This window comes from Eubalaena glacialis, chromosome 1 (assembly GCF_028564815.1).
Source record: "Eubalaena glacialis isolate mEubGla1 chromosome 1, mEubGla1.1.hap2.+ XY, whole genome shotgun sequence".
NCBI lineage: Eukaryota > Metazoa > Chordata > Mammalia > Artiodactyla > Balaenidae > Eubalaena > Eubalaena glacialis.
The window spans coordinates 33,173,866-33,192,753 of NC_083716.1; the positions used below are offsets into that span (position 1 = coordinate 33,173,866).

The window sequence follows — 18,888 nt, forward strand, 5'->3', positions numbered from 1 at the left end:
CTGCTTGGTTATTCCATAAAAAGGCCTTAGACCAATGTTATAAACTCCTTACTAGCCACAGAAATCTTGTTTTTAAATTTTTAACATCAATAATTTTAGAAGGGGTATGTCCTCACCACTTTATATGAGGCCCCAATATTTCCAATTGTCTTCATTCATTTTCTTTACTCTCCTAGTTCCTGCCTTGATCACTAACCTAATCAGAGACACCCCTTGGTAGATGCCTGGCTCATTTATGTAGGATGGTAGAATGGAAAGGATTCAGTATAGGAAGCCAAGAGATCTTGGTTCTGAGTCTGGCTTCTGCCCTGTCATCTTTGGGAAGATTGCTTTCTTCTCTAGCCTTAGTTTCCTTATCAGTAGAATGAAGCCAGGAGACGTCTTGTTCTCTAGGGTCCCTGAACAGAGGAATAATACGTTACAGAACTCTGGTAGGAATTTTGGTACTCAGTAACCATATGATCAGGGTTTTAAACACTTTTTTTTTTTACTATCACTTTCAGTAAGAAACACATTGACATGACAAGAAAATGCACACACACAACCACACACAAATGAATTGAAAAAATAAAAAAATGAATGAATGAATGAATACATAAGCACACTACTTGGTTCAAGTAGGTAAGTGCTGTTCTAATTTTGTGGAAGTATAGATATATATACAAATCATTCCTAGACAATATGCATTAAAAGCCTTACATATATTTACAACTCCAGATTTAACAAAATTGGTTGAACAAATTAACACACACACACAGTGCTAGGTAAATGGGTAAATGTTGTTAAAATGGGCAAATCATTCCTAGACAATATTTATCAAAAGCCTAGAAAATGTTCACACCTTCAGACTTACAGAAATGTATCCCAAGAAGCAAATCAGAGACTTACAAAGACCTATATAGGAGACAGAGCTATATATCCAACACTTATCCAATAATAGACAATTACTTTAAAATAATAATGATCCATGTATATTGTAAAATAATTTAGTATGTACTCAATAATATTCTTGGGAAATAATTATAGATATAAATTATAAATCTTATATTCTTACTAGGAAAAACAATTTGCTAGGTTTTATATACAATGTGATCCTGAGAGTGTAAATATGTATGTGCTTTAAATTGTGCACATAGAGATAAGGAACATGATTTCTGTGTTTTCCAAATTTTCTGAAATTGCTACTTTTATAATTAGAAAAAGAGAAGATTCTACTTTAAAACATAATGAAATAACTTAGAAATCTCCCTTGCTGTTACAGATACAGGAGTTAGTGAATTGTTGTTCTTTCCCTTTTTCAACACGCAAAATGAAATAAGTAAAATGGAAATCTTAACCTTGTAAAATAGAAAGACTGAAATAGAACCGGGAAGGTCAGTTTTAATTGGGGAAATTATGCCACCTTGTGGTCTTTTCGTATAATGCCACGTATAACCATTTTTAGTAGAAATTTCAGGGCTAAATTCTGAGATTGTCCGCCAGCTTGCACATTGAGAGATCCTCTTTCAATTTCATGGCATTTACTTGTGGCAAGTAAGAGTTTGTTTATGGAATGAGATGGTTATAATCAATCAAAAACAAGTTTGTATTTACTAAGCCACTACTATCAATAACAGGAAATCTTTGAGTTAGCTAATCCCTAAATAAAGTTCCTTCTCAACTGAAACATTCTAATTCTAAGTCTGCAGCGGAATTTTTATATTCTTTGGAGAGAAAGACTGGAGCCACCAAGAAAACTTTTTCCATTCATTGTCAAGTGAAAGATGAAAGGGCTCAGGGACACGTCAGAAGCCACACTGACCAGTGGAGCCATTCAGTGGCTGAGCTGGAGGCCTAAACACAGAGTTAACAGGTTATGCAAGCTCCAAGGCAATTTATTTTAAAGCAAGAAGAGCTGAGGACAGATTCACAGAGAAAAAAAGTAGAAAAAAACCCAGGAAGCAATTGATAACAGTAGAAATCTGGCAAAAGATGGCACCAACCTATATGATCTTTCCCTAAAATACGTTAAGAATAAAAGCAGCTATTAGAGAACAGTTCTGCTGTTATTTGATAAGCTTTAATTTTTAAAGGAAAAAAAAGCATACTGGATTGGTCACTTGAACTCTGACAGGGAGGTGTCCCTAACAGATGGCCTTGTAACGATTTATATTGAAAGATTTAGTGTAGGTAAAGGTCTTGGAACAGGGCCTGGCACGTGGTAGCACTATACACACATGTTAGCTGGCATTATCATTAAACGGTCACTATAGCATTTTTTCTTTGTCTACTAGCTGGCTTCTGACAAAATTTTTCTGAAGTAGGATAACATGCAATTTGCTGGTTAAAACAAACAAACATTGCCCTTTAGATGATTATAACAGCATGTAACTCAAAACTCTGCTTCATATCTCCCTGACAAAGGGCTTAAGTATTTCCAAGCTGGCTGAAAACACACTGTGGGCAAGCAGATCCCGCTCTGCACATGCTCCCTTTTGCTTCCTGTGGTCAGTGCAGCCAGGATTCCCTGAAAGAAAGTTGGCTTTTTCCTTCTCTGACAAGCAGCACTGCAGGCGCCCATCCCAGGAGGCACAGCCCTCTCAGCAGAAGCAGACGGTGACAAGGAGGGGCAGAGTGATGGTGAGACGCCTCAGGGCCAGTCCTTGTGTCTTCACTCCCTTCCCGCCACTTCCCAGTCTGGCTTTACCCCTTTTCTACTCAGTCAGGAACAGTCTTGGCCGCAAAATGTTCAGTATGTATCAAGCTAAAAAGGCATATTGAAAAGAACATACAGAGAACTTCCATTTGAAAGAAAACATGTAAACACATATATATTCACAAAGAAAAGTGTGGGAAGGAATTAGCCCCCAGGTTTTTAACAGTAGTCGCTGGGTGGTGAAATCATAAGTGATTTTTCTTTTCCTTTTCTTTCTTTTCTTTCTTAAAAGTATCTGATGTTTTGACACTATCAACATAGAACATGTATTAGTTTAGAAAGAAGTGGGAAAAAAGTTATTTGGAAAGAATGGTTTGATTTTTTAAAGACTGGAGAGTTTCTGCACATGCATTTACCAGTCTTGTCTTAAATATTTTATTATTTGTCATCAGAAATCATCTTTGTCAAGATTAATATTGTAATCATAATGCAAAGCATAAAGTCTAGCTATGCCTTGAAAGGGCAAGTATAAACACATGGTCGGTCTAAATCAGAATGGGCATGAGAAAAGGTTTATTTTCAGGTACTTGAAACACCTTTCCTTTTGGAAACGGCCTTTAACATCTTGCTCATTTGGGGACACTGGGGCCTTCTGGTAAGAGTTGAGTATACAATATAGTCAGTTTTGATAAACACCAACACCTGAGTAAACCACACACTATCAAGATGTAGAATAATTCCATTCCCCTGGAAAGTTCCCTCACCCCCTTTCCAGGCAACCCCCATCCTCAGAAGCAACCACTGCTCTGGTTTCTAGCACAATACATTAGTTTTAGCTCTTCTAGAGCTTCATAGAAGTAGACACTTTTGAATGATGAAATTGGCTCTTTGCAAACACCAGACTTTAAAGGATTTTAAGATTATCTTTACAGACAATTGAAGAAAACCCTTTGGTTTCAGAAATCTACCTAGTTACTATGAGATTAGCTTCATAATTCAAACATCATATGCATTTATATACAGTATGGAATTCTACCTCTCTAGGAGAAATAAATTGTCACTGGGAAGTCTGGGTGTGATTTGTGTTTGTTTCTCTTTAAAGAAACACTTCAAATAAGGTCAGTTTTAAATTAACATTACTGGAAATTGAGCATTTTCCTTGTAGGAAGAAAAGAATTATAATTAGAACTTACAAGGACTTCTCACAGGATTTAAGGGATTTTCTCATGTCCAAAAACCCTCTCTGAAGGTTTGCTTAATCTTTCTTCCATTTGCTCATTCTTGTGTTTATTCAGTAAATATTTATTGGACTGTTACTGCACAGCAGGGTCTGGATTAGGAATTAAGGAAATTTTTCAGGAAAAAAAAAAAGTGATCCTCGGGATATTATTCTCTAGTCAAGAATAAAATGCATATTCTCGGAGAGTTATAAGGTACTGAATAATGAGTGTCCTAAAAAAGGTAAAAGGATCTGTAGAAATCTGAAAGGGATGAAAATACCTTGTTGTGAGAATCAAGAAAAATTAATGGAATCAAGAAAAATTAATGGTATTTGAACTAAACTTTGAAGACTGGGCAGAACTAACTAAATATCACAAGGCTTCCAAAAACAATTTCAACTGTCTCCAACTGGTTTTGTAATTATTTGCGTTTGAGAGTAAGAAATAATTCTCAGTGATGGTTTGCATAAATGCCTCATCCGTCCCTGTACCCATACCTTTGCCATATAACTTTACAGTGCCCCCCAACTATGATTCTGGGCTTGCCCCAGTGACTCTCTTTGGCTGATGGGAAATTAGATGTGATGCAAGTAGAATGGGGGTAGTTAGGCAGAATTTATAGGGCATAGACAGTCAACCTCCTCATTAAAGAATGGAACAGCTAAGTCAAACTTGAAAGCTTTTGGTGCAGCTGACCTTACATGTGCTCCAGGACAAAGCTGCTAGCAAAGCTCTCTCAAAAATTAACTACTTACTAGGCCACAAAGAATATCTTAATCGACCAGCAAAAGCAACACTGTTATTCTAGCAACATTCACTGATCCCAGTGCAATGAAATCAGAATTCATTTTTTAAAGTCTAACCAAAAAAAATCCAGCCACCATTTGACAGTACTGTTCAAAATATTTTAAAACATCTTAAATAATAATTAAGGTGTGAAAAGATTCTAATTTAAATAATTAGAATCTTTTTCAAATTAAAGATTCTAATTTTAATAATCATAGGTGTGAAAAGATTCTAAAAGTAAAATCCCAACTATTTGCAAGTAAATCTCATTAAATGCCCAGTATTTATCAATATATAAATTGTATAGCTTTGCATGTAATCACTGGATTACAAGCAAGAAAAGAAATAAATTCACTAACTATTCAACTTCAACAATCATAAAATAAGAATATCAAGATAAACCCAAAGAAACATGGTAGACAGAGCTGACGTGAATGGCTCCCCACCAACTATAAACACATATAAATGCTGCATAAAATATTACAAAAATACTTTTATACAAACTCAAAGGAAAGAAAGGCAAATATTCAGGTGCCAGAACCCAAAAGATAAAGAGTGTAGTACAGAATTGACTCATAAGCCCAAGGACAGAACAGAATTATTGCCTCAAAATGGGGCATTAAGTTTTGAAACAACTACATAAGACCTGGATGTTCACAAGACTGCTTCATTCTATTAAAAAAAGGATTAAAAGAATTCTACCCACCAATGTAGGAAAGTGAAGACGTTCACGGTCAGTCCAGGCAGGACCTTTGGTATGGAGAAAAAGGTCACCCATGAGAAATCAAAACCAAGATCTGCACCACACAAGGGGTGAAGGCTATGTTTGTTTGTTTTTTTAATTTTTTAAATTGAAGTATAGTTGATTTACAATGTGTTAATTTCTGCTGTACAGCAAAGTGATTCAGTTATACATATATATACATTCTGGTTTTTTATATTCTTTTCCATTATGGTTTATCATAGGATACTGAATATAGTTCTCTGTGCTACACAGTAGGACCTTGTTGTGTATCCATTCCGTATATATTAACTTACATCTGCTGACCCCAACCTCCCACTCCATCCCTCCCCAACCCCCTTCCCCTTGGCAACCACAAGTCTGTTCTCTATGTCTGTGAGTCTGTTTCTGTTTCATAGATAGGTTCATTTGTACCGTATTTTAGATGCCACATACATGATATCATATGATTTGTCTTTCTCTGGCTTCTTTTGGTATAATCTCTAGGTCCACTCACGTTGCTGCAAATGGCATTATTTTGTTTTTTTTATGACTGAGTAGTATTCCATCGTGTGTGTGTGTTTATCTTCTTTATCCATTCATCTGTCCATGGACATTTAGGTATTGGCTATTATAAATAGTACTGCTATGAACATAGGAGTGCATTTACCTTTTCAAGTTATAGTTTTCACTGGATATATGTCCAGGAGTGGGATTGCAGGATCATATGGTAGTTCTATTTTTAGTTTTTTAAGGAACCTCCATACTGTTCTCCATAGTGACTGTACCAATTAACATTCCCACCAACAATGTAGGAGGGTTCCCTTTTCTCTACACCCTCCCCAGCATTTATTATTTGTAGACTTTTTGATGATTCTGACTGGAGGTGATACCTCATTGTAGTTTTGATTTGCATTTCTCTAATTAGCAATGTTGAGCACTTTTTCATGTGCCTGTTGGCCATCTGTGTCTTCTTTGGAGAAATGTCTATTTAGATCTTTTGCCCACTTTTTGATTATGTTGTTTTTTTGATAAATCAACTATACTTCAATAAAAAAAAAACCTTTTTAATGGGCTACATTTTGAAGTACTTACTGAATTAGGGTGATCCTCAGTGAGGTACTAACGAGCCATGTCAGAAATGTGGATTCTATGTTAGGCTGGTTTCACTTTACTTTTTTGCATGGCAAAACTTGTATGCCTTGAAATATCTTCACTGTTCCCTCACATTTAAATAGATGTGATTCTAGGTTGGGATTTTTTTCAACACATTGAAATTTTTAAGTCTTATTTTACTGTTAAAATAACACATCTGCTGTCCACCTGATCTTTGTTCCTTTGTGAGTGATCTGGTTTTAGAAGACTCTCTTTGCATTTGATGTTATTTTATCTATAATGAATCCGGGAGTATAGTTTTCCTTATCTTTTCTGTTTAGCGCTTGATAATCTGAGATCTTTCATCTTTTTTTAATTCTAGGGAACAGTATTTCTTTATCCAGTGTGTTCACTGGATGATTCTAACTTTATTCCTGCTTCTTGTTTCCAACACGCTCTCTTATGTAGTCAACAAAACAGATAAAGTACCCAATCTCGTGGAGATGATGAGAGGCTGACAGATTGGCAAGTGTGGTCCTTTGGGGGAAGGATCAGGGACATTCATTCTGAAGTGAAATGCAAGCTGATACCTGAATGCCAAGGAGCCAACCACTCACACATCTGAGTGAGGAATGTGACGGAACAAGTCCAAACAGTAAGTAATGAGTTGATCAATTATTAATTTTTAGGATTACCTCTGGCATTGCTGGTACCTATCTTCAGGTCCATGCAGAACTTAAGCTTCCATTCTCTCCCATGAAAAGATTAAACCTGTCTTGTATCAAGTAGTATAATATTCTGTTATCACTTGTCATACACCCTAGTACTGGTATAAAGAGAATTCATTGGAAGGTGGAGAAAATGGTAGGAACACAGCAGGTATAACCTTGGTGGTGAGATAAATAGGGTAAAGGAAAGCCTCCTGCACCCCATGCTCCCAAATGAGTCCATGCCTGGTTCCCCAGCACAAGGTAGTCATGTCAAAGATCTCATTTTGATGAAACGATAAGATGAGATTCACTTCATATCTTTCAAGTATCCAGAGAAATACGCTTAGTATTGGTGGTGGCGGCAGCAACTAAAATCCTTATTCAAAAATCCAGTAATAAATTGTACAGAGAGCAAGAGAAAAGAGGGGTAAGATAACTATATAATTGATCTGTTCTCACCAGAGGTTTTCATCGGCACTGAGAAGTGTTTTTTGGTTAACGGTTCCCAAACCTCACTAATCTGCATACCTGTCATAGATTTTGCTATGTAGAATTAGTCTGTGGTGATGAAAATTAGAAGACTGGTTACGTTGGGGTAGGGTTATTAACTAGGAGGGCAGAGAGCCTTCTTTAAAGAAATACCCCATTTAATCTGGATGGTAAGTTACACAGTGGATACACCAAACTGAGTATAAGATTTCTTTATTGAGATGTTATATCTCAATGAAAAGTGACAATGAAACTTGCCATGTTTCTAAAATAACTGTGCTATTTTTATATTTCTTTAAATAACTTTTTAAAGCTAAGAAGAAATGAAATGTTCATCTGAGCACCTTAATTGTATAGGTGTGGGGGGTGGTGGTGAGTATTGAAAATGAAAAAGCAGGCACACCTTATTTTATAAACATCCTGAAATACTTTAGAGAAGAGGAACGGCTCACACAATCCCCCCACGATCAAAGACCTCTTCAGGTGGTGACATTTAAGCAAACAGTTAATGATATAGAGGAATCTAAAAAGTAGTTAAGACTCAGAGGAAGAAATAAAAAAGACCCAGAGATGTGACTTGGGGGCTGATCTGTAGATTGATCTGACTGGAGGAGATAGATTTGTGAAAGGGAGATCAGGAAAAATTATGGACAAATTAATCTATCCTTTAGGGCTGCGTTTCTCCACTGGAACCTGTGGACATAGCTCAGGAATTTGAGTTTTAAAATGTGTATTCATTTCAATCAGATCTAAACAAAATGTATAAGAAGTACACTATAGATCACATGAATGACCAACTACTATACAATCAAGTACAGCTACCTGTGAGTGTTCATACTTTCCAATTATATTGGTACCAAGTAACACCTAAGAGAGACAGTATTTTTATTGCATCTGGCTGCCATCTGCTTGGTGCTGTTGTCAAACTCATGTCCTAGATATGCACCATAGGACTACATTACAACATGTCGTATTTTAAGCTTAGTTTGCCACCTCTAAGCCAGAAATAAAAATGTAAAAATTTGTTTTTATAATTCACTTTAAAAGTCATTTCAACTTTTAATCAAACCTGTTTAGAGTTAAAATCATTACCTAAGTTAGAGACGTAAAATGTATATAATGGAAAGACAAGCTTCACTAGATTTCGACAAGTTACCTCTTCTCTGAATGTAGCAATGGTTGTAAACCAAGTGATAACAGTAAGTGATTCCAAAGAAATAAAGACCAAAAGATATCTTTAATTTTACTCATAAATATGATTCCTTGGGCTTGATTTTTATAACCATAATCAATGATAAAGTATTAATACATAGTATGTTATTTGTGAAAACGTACTAATACAGCAAATAGAATCATAAAAACTTAAGTAGCATTAACTTAAAAAACTCAAAACCAAAACAATCTTATGAAGTAAGAGTACAGAATTTAAAACCAGAAGCACTTATTTAATGTTTTGAATATAAACATTAGTGCATTTCAGGCTTTTCATAAAGTATTACTTCAAAGTTCTAAGACTAAAAAATCAAATACAATTGCTAAGACATCAGTGAAAGATTCCATCAAACATATTTGCCTGGAAATGTTCAAGTACCACTTTCACTATACCTCTCAGTACATTCAGGAACTGCCTCATAATACAGAAGAATGACTCACCAAACAATAAAGCTAATGAAGTATTTTTCTCGGCAGTTTGATCAAGTGAGGGAAGACAAATCCTGGTCTGAGAATACCTTTTTATACAGATGAAGCAGGGAGCATTTGTTTCAGTATCATGGAGTGAATACATCTGTTCCTCTTGCCCCTTAAACTAAAATAACAATAAAAGGATGAAAGAGTCATTAAACTCCCAGAAAAGAAAACACAGGAGATGACAACACAAGATTTCAGAAGTTGAAAAATAACCGCATGGGAGGTAACAGTCTTAAGGGGCTGGAGAACAAGTTCATACAGTTCAGATTTGGGATCGTTTATCAGGCAACCAAGTAAAAATATCAAGTAGGCAGTTGGAAGTGAGTTCAGGAGAAAGATTCTGGCTGGAGATATAAACCTGAGTCATCACCACATAGTTGGCATTTAATTTAATACACAGTTGGCATTTAAAGCAACAAGACCATCAAGGGAGCCCACTTGGGAGATTCTAATGTTAAGGAGTCAAAGACATAAGAAAAAAATAGCAAAGGAGATTGAGAAAGAACCAGAGAAGTAGGAAGAACCAGGCAAATGTGTTTGCTGAAAACCTAGCAAACTAAAGAAATGGTTTAGTGGAAATTAAACAACTATGTGAAATGCTGCTGAAAGATCAAGTAAATGAGGTCGTAGAGAGAGGTCACTGGAGACTTAAAAAATCTGACTGAAATGGGTTTAGGAAAAAAATGGAAGCGAAACACGTCAGTGAATACAGACTTTTCAAGGAGTTGGCTGTAAAACAAGAAATGGGGCCTTTCTGTTGGCTCTAGCTAGGACAGACTATATCCATAAAAGTAAACGATACATGGGCACAGATGCTGGTAGGTTTACAGATGCAGTGGTGGCCAAGTTCTTTTCTGATCATTTTTATTTTCTCTGTGTGGACAGGGAGCAAGGCCAGAGGGAGGAGGTATTAGAAATGTGAGGACAGAGATAAACCCATGAAATAATCATTTGAGCTCAATGTAAGAGAATGGATTAGGAAAACTTAGTATGACTACTAAGCAACCAACTAAGGTTACGATGATGATCTGTCAGCGATTGGTAAACATTTCCACTTTGAAAAAAATCCACTCTGTAGTCTATTCTTTCCTTTGGCTGAATATTCTCTCAAAATAGTTTTTCTTCTGAGTCCTAGGTTCCATTACCCTAAGGCAGAGAGAATCTCATCTACATTTGAATATACATGGCAGCAAGAATAACAACCTACACAAAAATGTATGGTTCAGGGAGCATTCAGTTTTCATATACACACAGGGCCTAAATGGTTCCCATTCTGCTCCTCTGTTATGGATCTTGTGTTACTTATATTCCTAAGCCTTATTTTAACCCCTCCCTGCTATAAATTTTCAGGGTCCCTTTTCTCGTGTTCCGTTCTTGGTTTGCATGGTACACTGCCACTTCCAATTTCTGGTCTTTTGTCAAGAACCTATAATTTCTTCCAGAGCCTTCTCTGCATTGACCCAAGGTCCAGCTGATATCTTTATATGACATATGTGTATAGTACTAATGAATGAAAGAGTTACCATAATGTTGAATCGCAATGCCAGTCAAGACTTTTGCTATTATTTCACCTGAGCCATTATTTATCTGAAAAAATAATCTGATGAGATCATCTTATAACAAACATTTATTTGGCAAACTATTTTATAGAAAGAGACCCTAAAAATCAAACCATTTCTTATTTAAACAATAGGCAGTATAATCCCAATCTTTCCCCCATCCAAAGCCTACTCCATAACTGAAGTACCAAAAACCCATGAACTGTACTGCTAAAAGGAGGGTGGGGGAAAGACATTAAACTTCCACAGGAAGACTGTATAAATCTGGCAGTGGTTAAGGACAGACACATCAGCCTATACCCAAGAGTACTATCGAGTCTGAAAAATTAACTGAAACTTACTATGAATATGTCTTTGCTCTTAATAAGGCTCAGAAACTTATGCAATGGTACAAGTTATATTATGTAAACTGATATAATCAAAGAAGTAGAGTGAAAAATCGGGATTTTAACACCAATACAGATTACTAGATGTAAACAAGAACTTTTTAAAGACATTCTTTTAGCTCCAATTTAAAACAAACATTCAGGACTGGAATCTTCAGAATTTTCTAGTATCTTGAAAATCCCCATCTTCTCTTTAATTGGTCCTGAGGCATTCATTTGATCTAAGAGAAAAATATATAAACAAGTTTTTTTTTTTTTTTAAGTTTAAGAACTTAAAAAGAAATCTTAAAAGAGAGGTCCACTATGTTTTTATGAAAAGTGAGTCATCTGTCCAAAATTTTCAAATCCACAGAAATGTGGGCCACTTTAGCAAAAAAGTACACTCCTCTTATTAAAACTAGAACTGTCCTCCAGGGAACAAACAAACTGAAACATCAGTTTGCTAATCAAAATCACTTCTGCTGTATTTAAGATATACAGATACACAGCAATAAACAACACCAATCTGAATTATGTTCTCAGAGATATTAAAAAAAAAAGCCCAATTACGGTTAGTTTAAAAGCAGGAAAGCAAAACACCATGAAAATATATCTTTATACACTCCCATAGCTAATATGAAATCTTTTACATTTTTGTCAATATGATAGCTATTGGAATGAAATCACTACTGGTTTTAATTTGCATTCTCTGATTTCTAGGGCGATTGAAGCATTATTTATGTTCGCTGGCTGTTTCTTTCTCTCCTGGTAATCATCTGCTCTTAAGTTGTCCAGTTTTCTTGTTGATATTCAGTTATTTATATATGATAAACATTTCCTGTGTGCCGTGTGCTGCAAATATTTGTGGTTTGTCTCTTATCTGTTTACGGTATTGTTTGTTTTTACAAGCCTTTAAATTAATAAAATCTATTAATCTCTTCATTTAGTTTGAGAGTTTTGTACCCTGTTTAAGAATCCTTTTCCTGGACTTCCTTGGTGATGCAGTGGTTAAGAATCCGCCTGCCAACGCAGGGGACACGGGTTCAAGCCCTGGTCTGGGAAGATCCCACATGCCGCGGAGCAAGTAAGCCCGTGCGCCACAACTACTGAGCCTGCGCTCTAGAACCCACGAGCCACAACTACTGAGCCCGAGTGCCTAGAGCCTGTGCTCCGCAACGAAGAGTAGCCCCTGCTTGCTGCAACTAGAGAAAGCCCGTGCGCAGCAACAAAGACCCAATGCAGCCAAAAATAAATAAAAGTTAAAAAATTTATTAAAAAAAAAAAAGGACAATGGGTAAGGGGGGGGAAGGAGTCGGCCAATTCCAGAATGCAGGTCATTTTATTGGACAAATAACCCAGTTTTTCCAACAAATCGATGGCATGGAAAAACAAAAGTGAGGAGGGTGATATAGAAGAAAAGAGATATAGCAAACAATGAAATTTGGATCCTGATTCAAACCGTAAGAAGACTTGAGACAAATGGAGAAATCTGGATATGAACTGGGTATTAGCTGATATTAAGGTTTTAGGGCCAACTCTCTTAAATGTAATAATGACATAGTGACTATGTTTAAAAACATGTTCTTCTCAGTAGAAGATGCCTAAGAAAGTGGCTATGGGTAAAATGTCATGAGTTTAACATTCTGATTAAAGAAAACGGCAATGAAATAAAATTGGCTAAATGTTGTAAACTATTAACAGCAGAATGAATTATCCACAGAGGTATATTACACTATTCTCTCTACTTATGTATATGTTTCAAAGTTTCCGTAAAAATAATAAGTAAAACCATGAGAGATACTTACCAAGGAGATCACTTCGATCTAACAACAACTCCAGATCTTTATCACTAATGACCTTCTCTCTTGATCCTTTTACTTCCCTATAAGGAAACAAGATATTCACGTCTATATGATAAATCAAAACTATGCATTATATTTTTCTAAAATTAAAACAATCTTACCTTTCATAATCTCTAGATTTTAATAATTCCATTAATTCCTTAGGGTCTAAAAAGTTCTTAGATTGATTTAATCCAGATTGACCACCTTTGAAATGATCTAGAAAAAATTTTCAAGAAATTCAAAACACTCAAAATTGCCTTTAAAACCAAAATACAATACATTACAAACCAATCAGAATGCCTTACATTAAAAAGGACAGACAAACCAAGTGTTGGTAAAAAAAAGAAAAGCAACTGCAATTAATCATACTTTGCTGGTGGGAGTGTAAAATGGTTGGGGAAAAGTTTGGTAGTTTTCTATAGGTAAACATACACCCACTCTAAGACCAAGAACAAATACATACATATGTCCATAAATATTTGTATAAGAGGAGCTTATGCATAAGAACCAAAATCTGTAAACAATTCAAACATCAATCAACAAAAGAATGGATGAATTATTTAGCATTTTTTTTGTTTAAACTGCAGACTTCTAACACACACAACATAGATGAATCTCAAAATATTATGTAGAATATAAGTAGCTAGGCAAAAAAAAGAATACATACAAGTGAATCCAGGTATGAAGTTGAAGGAAAAACTAACCTATATGACAAAAATTGGAATAGTGGTTGCCTTCTAGTGAGGGGAAGGGAGCCTCGGAAATGACTGGAAAGGGAAACTTTCTCGGATGTTGGAAATGTTCACTACCTCGATCTGGATAATAATTAATTGAGTATATACACTTGTTATAGACATCAAGCTGTACACTTAGCTGGGAATTTTACTGTATGTATATTATACCTCAATAAAACATTGTCAGCATTTTAAAAATTCCTTTCAAATTGTTCTCTGAAATTAATCTCTAAAATTACTAAAAGTAAAACTTGGGAAAATAAAACTATAAACCGTACCTAATTTAAACCAGATTCAAAACAAAACAGAATTTATTTCATAATTCAAGTCCCTAAAAGCAGCACAGGTGAAAAATTTTTAATTTGCACAACATCTTATTAGGACCAAGTTCCTTTTTCCTCCAATGGAAATTCTAACTACAATCTGAATGCTCCATCAAATCAAATTAAAGAGGTCTAAAGCCTAATCCACAATTTCCCTCAAAATGAGATATACTGGAGAAAGTATTTGCAAGTAGAAAAGTAGCATAAAATAAATTGATAGCAATTTTCAACATTATTATGATTTTTCTAGGCTTCAAAACTTATATAAGATGATTTTCAACTTTTCTTAAGGCAGCCATCAAGCCATTTATCCAACAGAATTTTATACTGAATAAATAAAAGCAGAACTCAAAGGAATATCAGGGAACAGAACATAAAATGCCAATGCCTCACCCACTTCACTTTCCCTATCCTCAGAACCTTATCTAGATTAAAAAAAAAAAAATACTGTGTTTTTAATATTCTGTTATTGAAACTATGAAAAGGGCATACTGGAGTCAAATATTTTTGAAATAGTGGGTTCAACAAAGTAAACAGATTTTATTGTAGCACTACTTCAATACACCTTTAATATTCTAATATTTAATATATTTTACTTGCAAGAAGAGGCTTAGAAGTTCTCTTAAAGCATTTTGGCACACAAATCTCTTATCAAGAATAAACAGTAGGGGCTTCCCTGATGGTGCAGTGGCTAAGAATCCACCTGCCAATGCAGGGGACATGGGTTCGAGCCCTGGTCTGGGCAGATCCCACATGCCACGGAGCAACTAAGCCCATACGCCACAACTACTGTGCCTGTGCTCTAGAGCCCATAAGCCACAACTACTGAAGCCCGCGCGCCTAGAGCCTGTGCTCCGCAACAAGAGAAGCCACTGCAATGAGAAGCCTGTGCACCGCAACAAAGAGTAGCCCTTGCTCGCCGCAACTAGAGAAAGCCCACGCACAGCAACAAAGACCCCACGCACAGCAACGAAGACCCAACGCAGCCAAAACCAAATAAATAAAATAAATAAATTTATTTTAAGAAAAGGATAAACATTAACAATAACATCATACTCAACAGTGAAAAGCTGAAAGCTTTTCCTAGAAAATCAGGAGCAAGACAAGGATGGCTACTCTCATCGCTTCTGTTTACACAGTATGGGAAGTTCCAGCCTCAGCAGTCAGACAAGAAAAAGAAATAAAAGGCGTCCAAATTGGAAGGGAAGAAGTACAACTATCACTATTTGCAGATGACACAATACTATATCAAGAAAAAACTGAAGTCTCCACAAAAAACTGTTAGAGCTAATAAATGAATTCAGCAAAGTTGCAGGATACAAGATTAATTAATATACAGAAATCTGTTGCGTTTCTATACACTAATAATAAACTATCAGAAAGCAGAAGTAAAAAAACAATCCCATCAAGAATGAAATATCTAAGAGTAAACTTAACCAAGGAGGTGAAAGAAGCATTGGAAGAATTAATATTGTTAAAATGTCCATACTACCCAAAGCAATCTACAGATTTCATGCAATCTCTACCAAAATACCCATGGCATTTTCCACAAAACTGGACAAGTAATCCCAACATTTGTATGGAACCACAAAAGACCTCTCCAAAACAAAAGCAATCTTGAGAAAAAAGACCAAAGCTGGAGGAATCATGCTCCCTGACTTCAGACTATGCTACAAAAAGCTACAGTAATCAAAACAGCATGGTACTTGCACAAACACACACACATAGATCAATGGAACAGAATAGAGAGCACAGAAATAAACCCAAAGCACTTATGTTCAAATAATCTATGAAAAGTAGGCAAAAACATACAATGAAGAAAAGACGGTCTCTTCAAAAAACTGGATAGCTACATATAAAAGAATGAAACTAGCACATTTTCTCACACCATAAACAAAAATAAACTCAAAATGAATTAAAGACCTAAACTAAGACCTGAAACCATAAAACTCCTACAAGAAACTATAGGCAATATATTCTTTGACATTGGTCCTAGCAGTATTTTTTAGATCTGTCTCCTCAGGCAAGGGAAACAAAAGCAAAAAAAATAAACAAATGGAACCTAGTCAACATAAATGTTTTGCACAGTAAGGAAACCATCAATAAAATGAGAAGGCAACCTACTGAATGGGAAAAAATATTTGCAAACTCTATGTCTGATAGGGGTTAATATCCAAAATATTATAAACAGCTCATACAACTCAATATCAAAAACCCCAAACAACTGATTAAAAAACTGGCAGACCTGAATAGACATTTTTCCAAAGAACATCTATAGATGGCCAACAGGCACATGAAGATGCTCAATATCGCTACTCATCAGAGAAATACAAATCAAAACCACAATGAGATATCACTTCACACCTGTCAGAATGGCTATCATCAAAAAGTCTACAAATAACAAGTGTTGGCAACAATGTGGAGAAAAGGGAACCCTAGTATGCTGTTGGTGGGAATGGTGGGAAAACAGTATGAAGGTTCCTCAAAAAAACTAAAAACAGAACTACCATATGATCCAGCAATTCCACTCCTGGGTATATATCCAAAGAAAACAAAAATAATAATTTGAAAAGATACATGCATCCCAATGTTCACAGCAGCATTATTTACAATAGCCAAAATATGGAAACAACCTAAGTGTCCATCAACAGATGAATGGGTAAAGATGAATGATTAAAGAGAAATACAAAATGGAATATTATTCATCATAAAAAAGAATGAAATTCTGCCATTTGAAACGTGCATGAACCTAGAGGTTATTATGCTTAGTGAAATAAGTCAGACAGAGAAAGACAAATACTGTATGTTATCACTTATATGTGGAATCTAAAAAATAAAACAGATGAATAACAAAACAGACTCAGAGATATAGAAAAAAACTAGTGGATAGGGGGATTAACCAAGATGGCGGAGTAGAAGGACGTGCTCTCACTCCCTCTTGCGAGAGCACCAGAATCACAACTGGCTGCTGGACAATCATTGACAGGAAGACACTGGACTTCACCAAGGAGGATACCCCACGTCCAAGGACAGAGGAGAAGCCACAGTGAGACGGTAGGAGGGGCGCAATCAGAGTAAAATCATATCCCATAACTGCTGGGTGGGTGACTCACAGACTGGCGAGCACTTATACCACAGAAGTCCACCCACTGGAGTGAACATTCTGAGCCCCACGTCAGGCTTCCCAACCTGGGGGTCCGGCAACGGGAGGAGGAATTCATAGAGAATCAGACTTTGAAGCCTAGTGGGAATTGATTGCAGGACTTCAACAGGACTGGGGGAAACAGAGACCCCACTCTTGGAGGGCGCACACAAAATAGTGTGTGCATCGGGACCCAGGGGAAGGAGCAGTGACCCTGGGGGAGACTGAACCAGACATAACTGCTGGTGTTGGGGGGTCTCCTGCAGAGGCGGGGGCTGGCTCTGTTTCACCGTGGGGACAAGGACACTGGCAGTGGAGGTTCTGGGAAGTACTCCTTGGCGTGAGCCCTCCCAGAGTCTGCCATTAGCCCCACCAAAGAGCCCGGGTAGGCTCCAGTGTTGGGTTGCCTCAGGCAAAACAACCAACAGGGAGGGAACCCAGCCCCACCCATCAACAGTCAAGTGGATTAAAGTTTTACGGAGCTCTGACCGCCACAGCAACAGTCAGCTCTACCCACCTCCAGAGCCTCCCATCAAGCCTCTTAGATAGCCTCAACCACCAGAGGGCAGACAGCAGAAGCAAGAAAAACTACAGTCCTGCAGCCTGTGGAACAGAAACCACATTTACAGAAAGATAGAAAAGATGAAAAGGCAGAGGGCTATATACCAGATGAAGGAACAAGAAAAAACCCCAGAAAAACAACTAAATGAAGTGGAGATAGGCAACCTTCCAGAAAAAGAATTCAGAATAATGATAGTGAAGATGATCCAGGACCTTGGAATAAGAATGGAGGCAAAGATTGAGAAGATGCAAGAAATGATTAACAAAGACCTAGAAGAATTAAAGAACAAACAAACAGAGATGACCAATACAATAACTGAAATGAAAACTATACTAGAAGGAATCAATAGTAGAATAACTGAGGCAGAAGAACGGATAAGTGACCTGGAAGACAGAATGGTGGAATTCACTGCTGCGGAACAGACTAAAGAAAAAAGAATGAAAAGAAATGAAGACAGCCTAAGAGACCTCTGGGACAACATTAAACGCAACAACATTCGCATTATAGGGGTCCCAGAAGGAGAAGAGAGAGAGAAAGGACCAGAGAAAATATTTGAAGAGATTATAGTCGAAAACTTCCCTAACATGGGAAAGGAAATAGCCACCCAAGTCCAGGAAGCACAGAGAGTCCCATACAGGATAAACCCAAGGAGAAGCACGCCGAGACACACAGTAATCAAAGTGGCAAAAATTAAAGACAAAGAAAAATTATTGAAAGCAGCAAGGGAAAAACGACAAATAACATACAAGGGAACTCCCATAAGGTTAACAGCTGATTTCTCAGCAGAAACTCTACTAGCCAGAAGGGAGTGGCATGATATACTTAAAGTGATGAAAGGGAAGAACCTACAACCAAGATTACTCTACCCGGCAAGGATCTCATTTAGATTTGATGGAGAAATCAAAAGCTTTACAGACAAGCAAAAGCTAAGAGAATTCAGCACCACCAAACCAGCTCTACAACAAATGTTAAAGGAACTTCTCTAAGTGGGAAACACAAGAGAAGAAAAGGACC

General features: G+C 36.6%; 1 protein-coding gene across 5 annotated transcripts in view; it reads right to left on the reverse strand.

Annotated features, from left to right (window-relative positions):
* Positions 1-11,416: 11,416 nt before the first annotated feature.
* Positions 11,417-18,888, reverse strand: part of HELLS (helicase, lymphoid specific) — a 43,531-nt gene continuing 36,059 nt past the window's right edge. For all 5 annotated transcript variants that reach the window (XM_061194977.1, XM_061194954.1, XM_061194962.1 and 2 more), the window contains 3 exons: positions 13,233-13,329; positions 13,075-13,151; positions 11,417-11,511 (listed from right to left, as the gene is read on the reverse strand). In XM_061194977.1, the coding sequence (XP_061050960.1) occupies positions 11,417-11,511; positions 13,075-13,151; positions 13,233-13,329 (269 nt within the window). The remainder of the gene's footprint in view (positions 11,512-13,074; positions 13,152-13,232; positions 13,330-18,888) is intronic.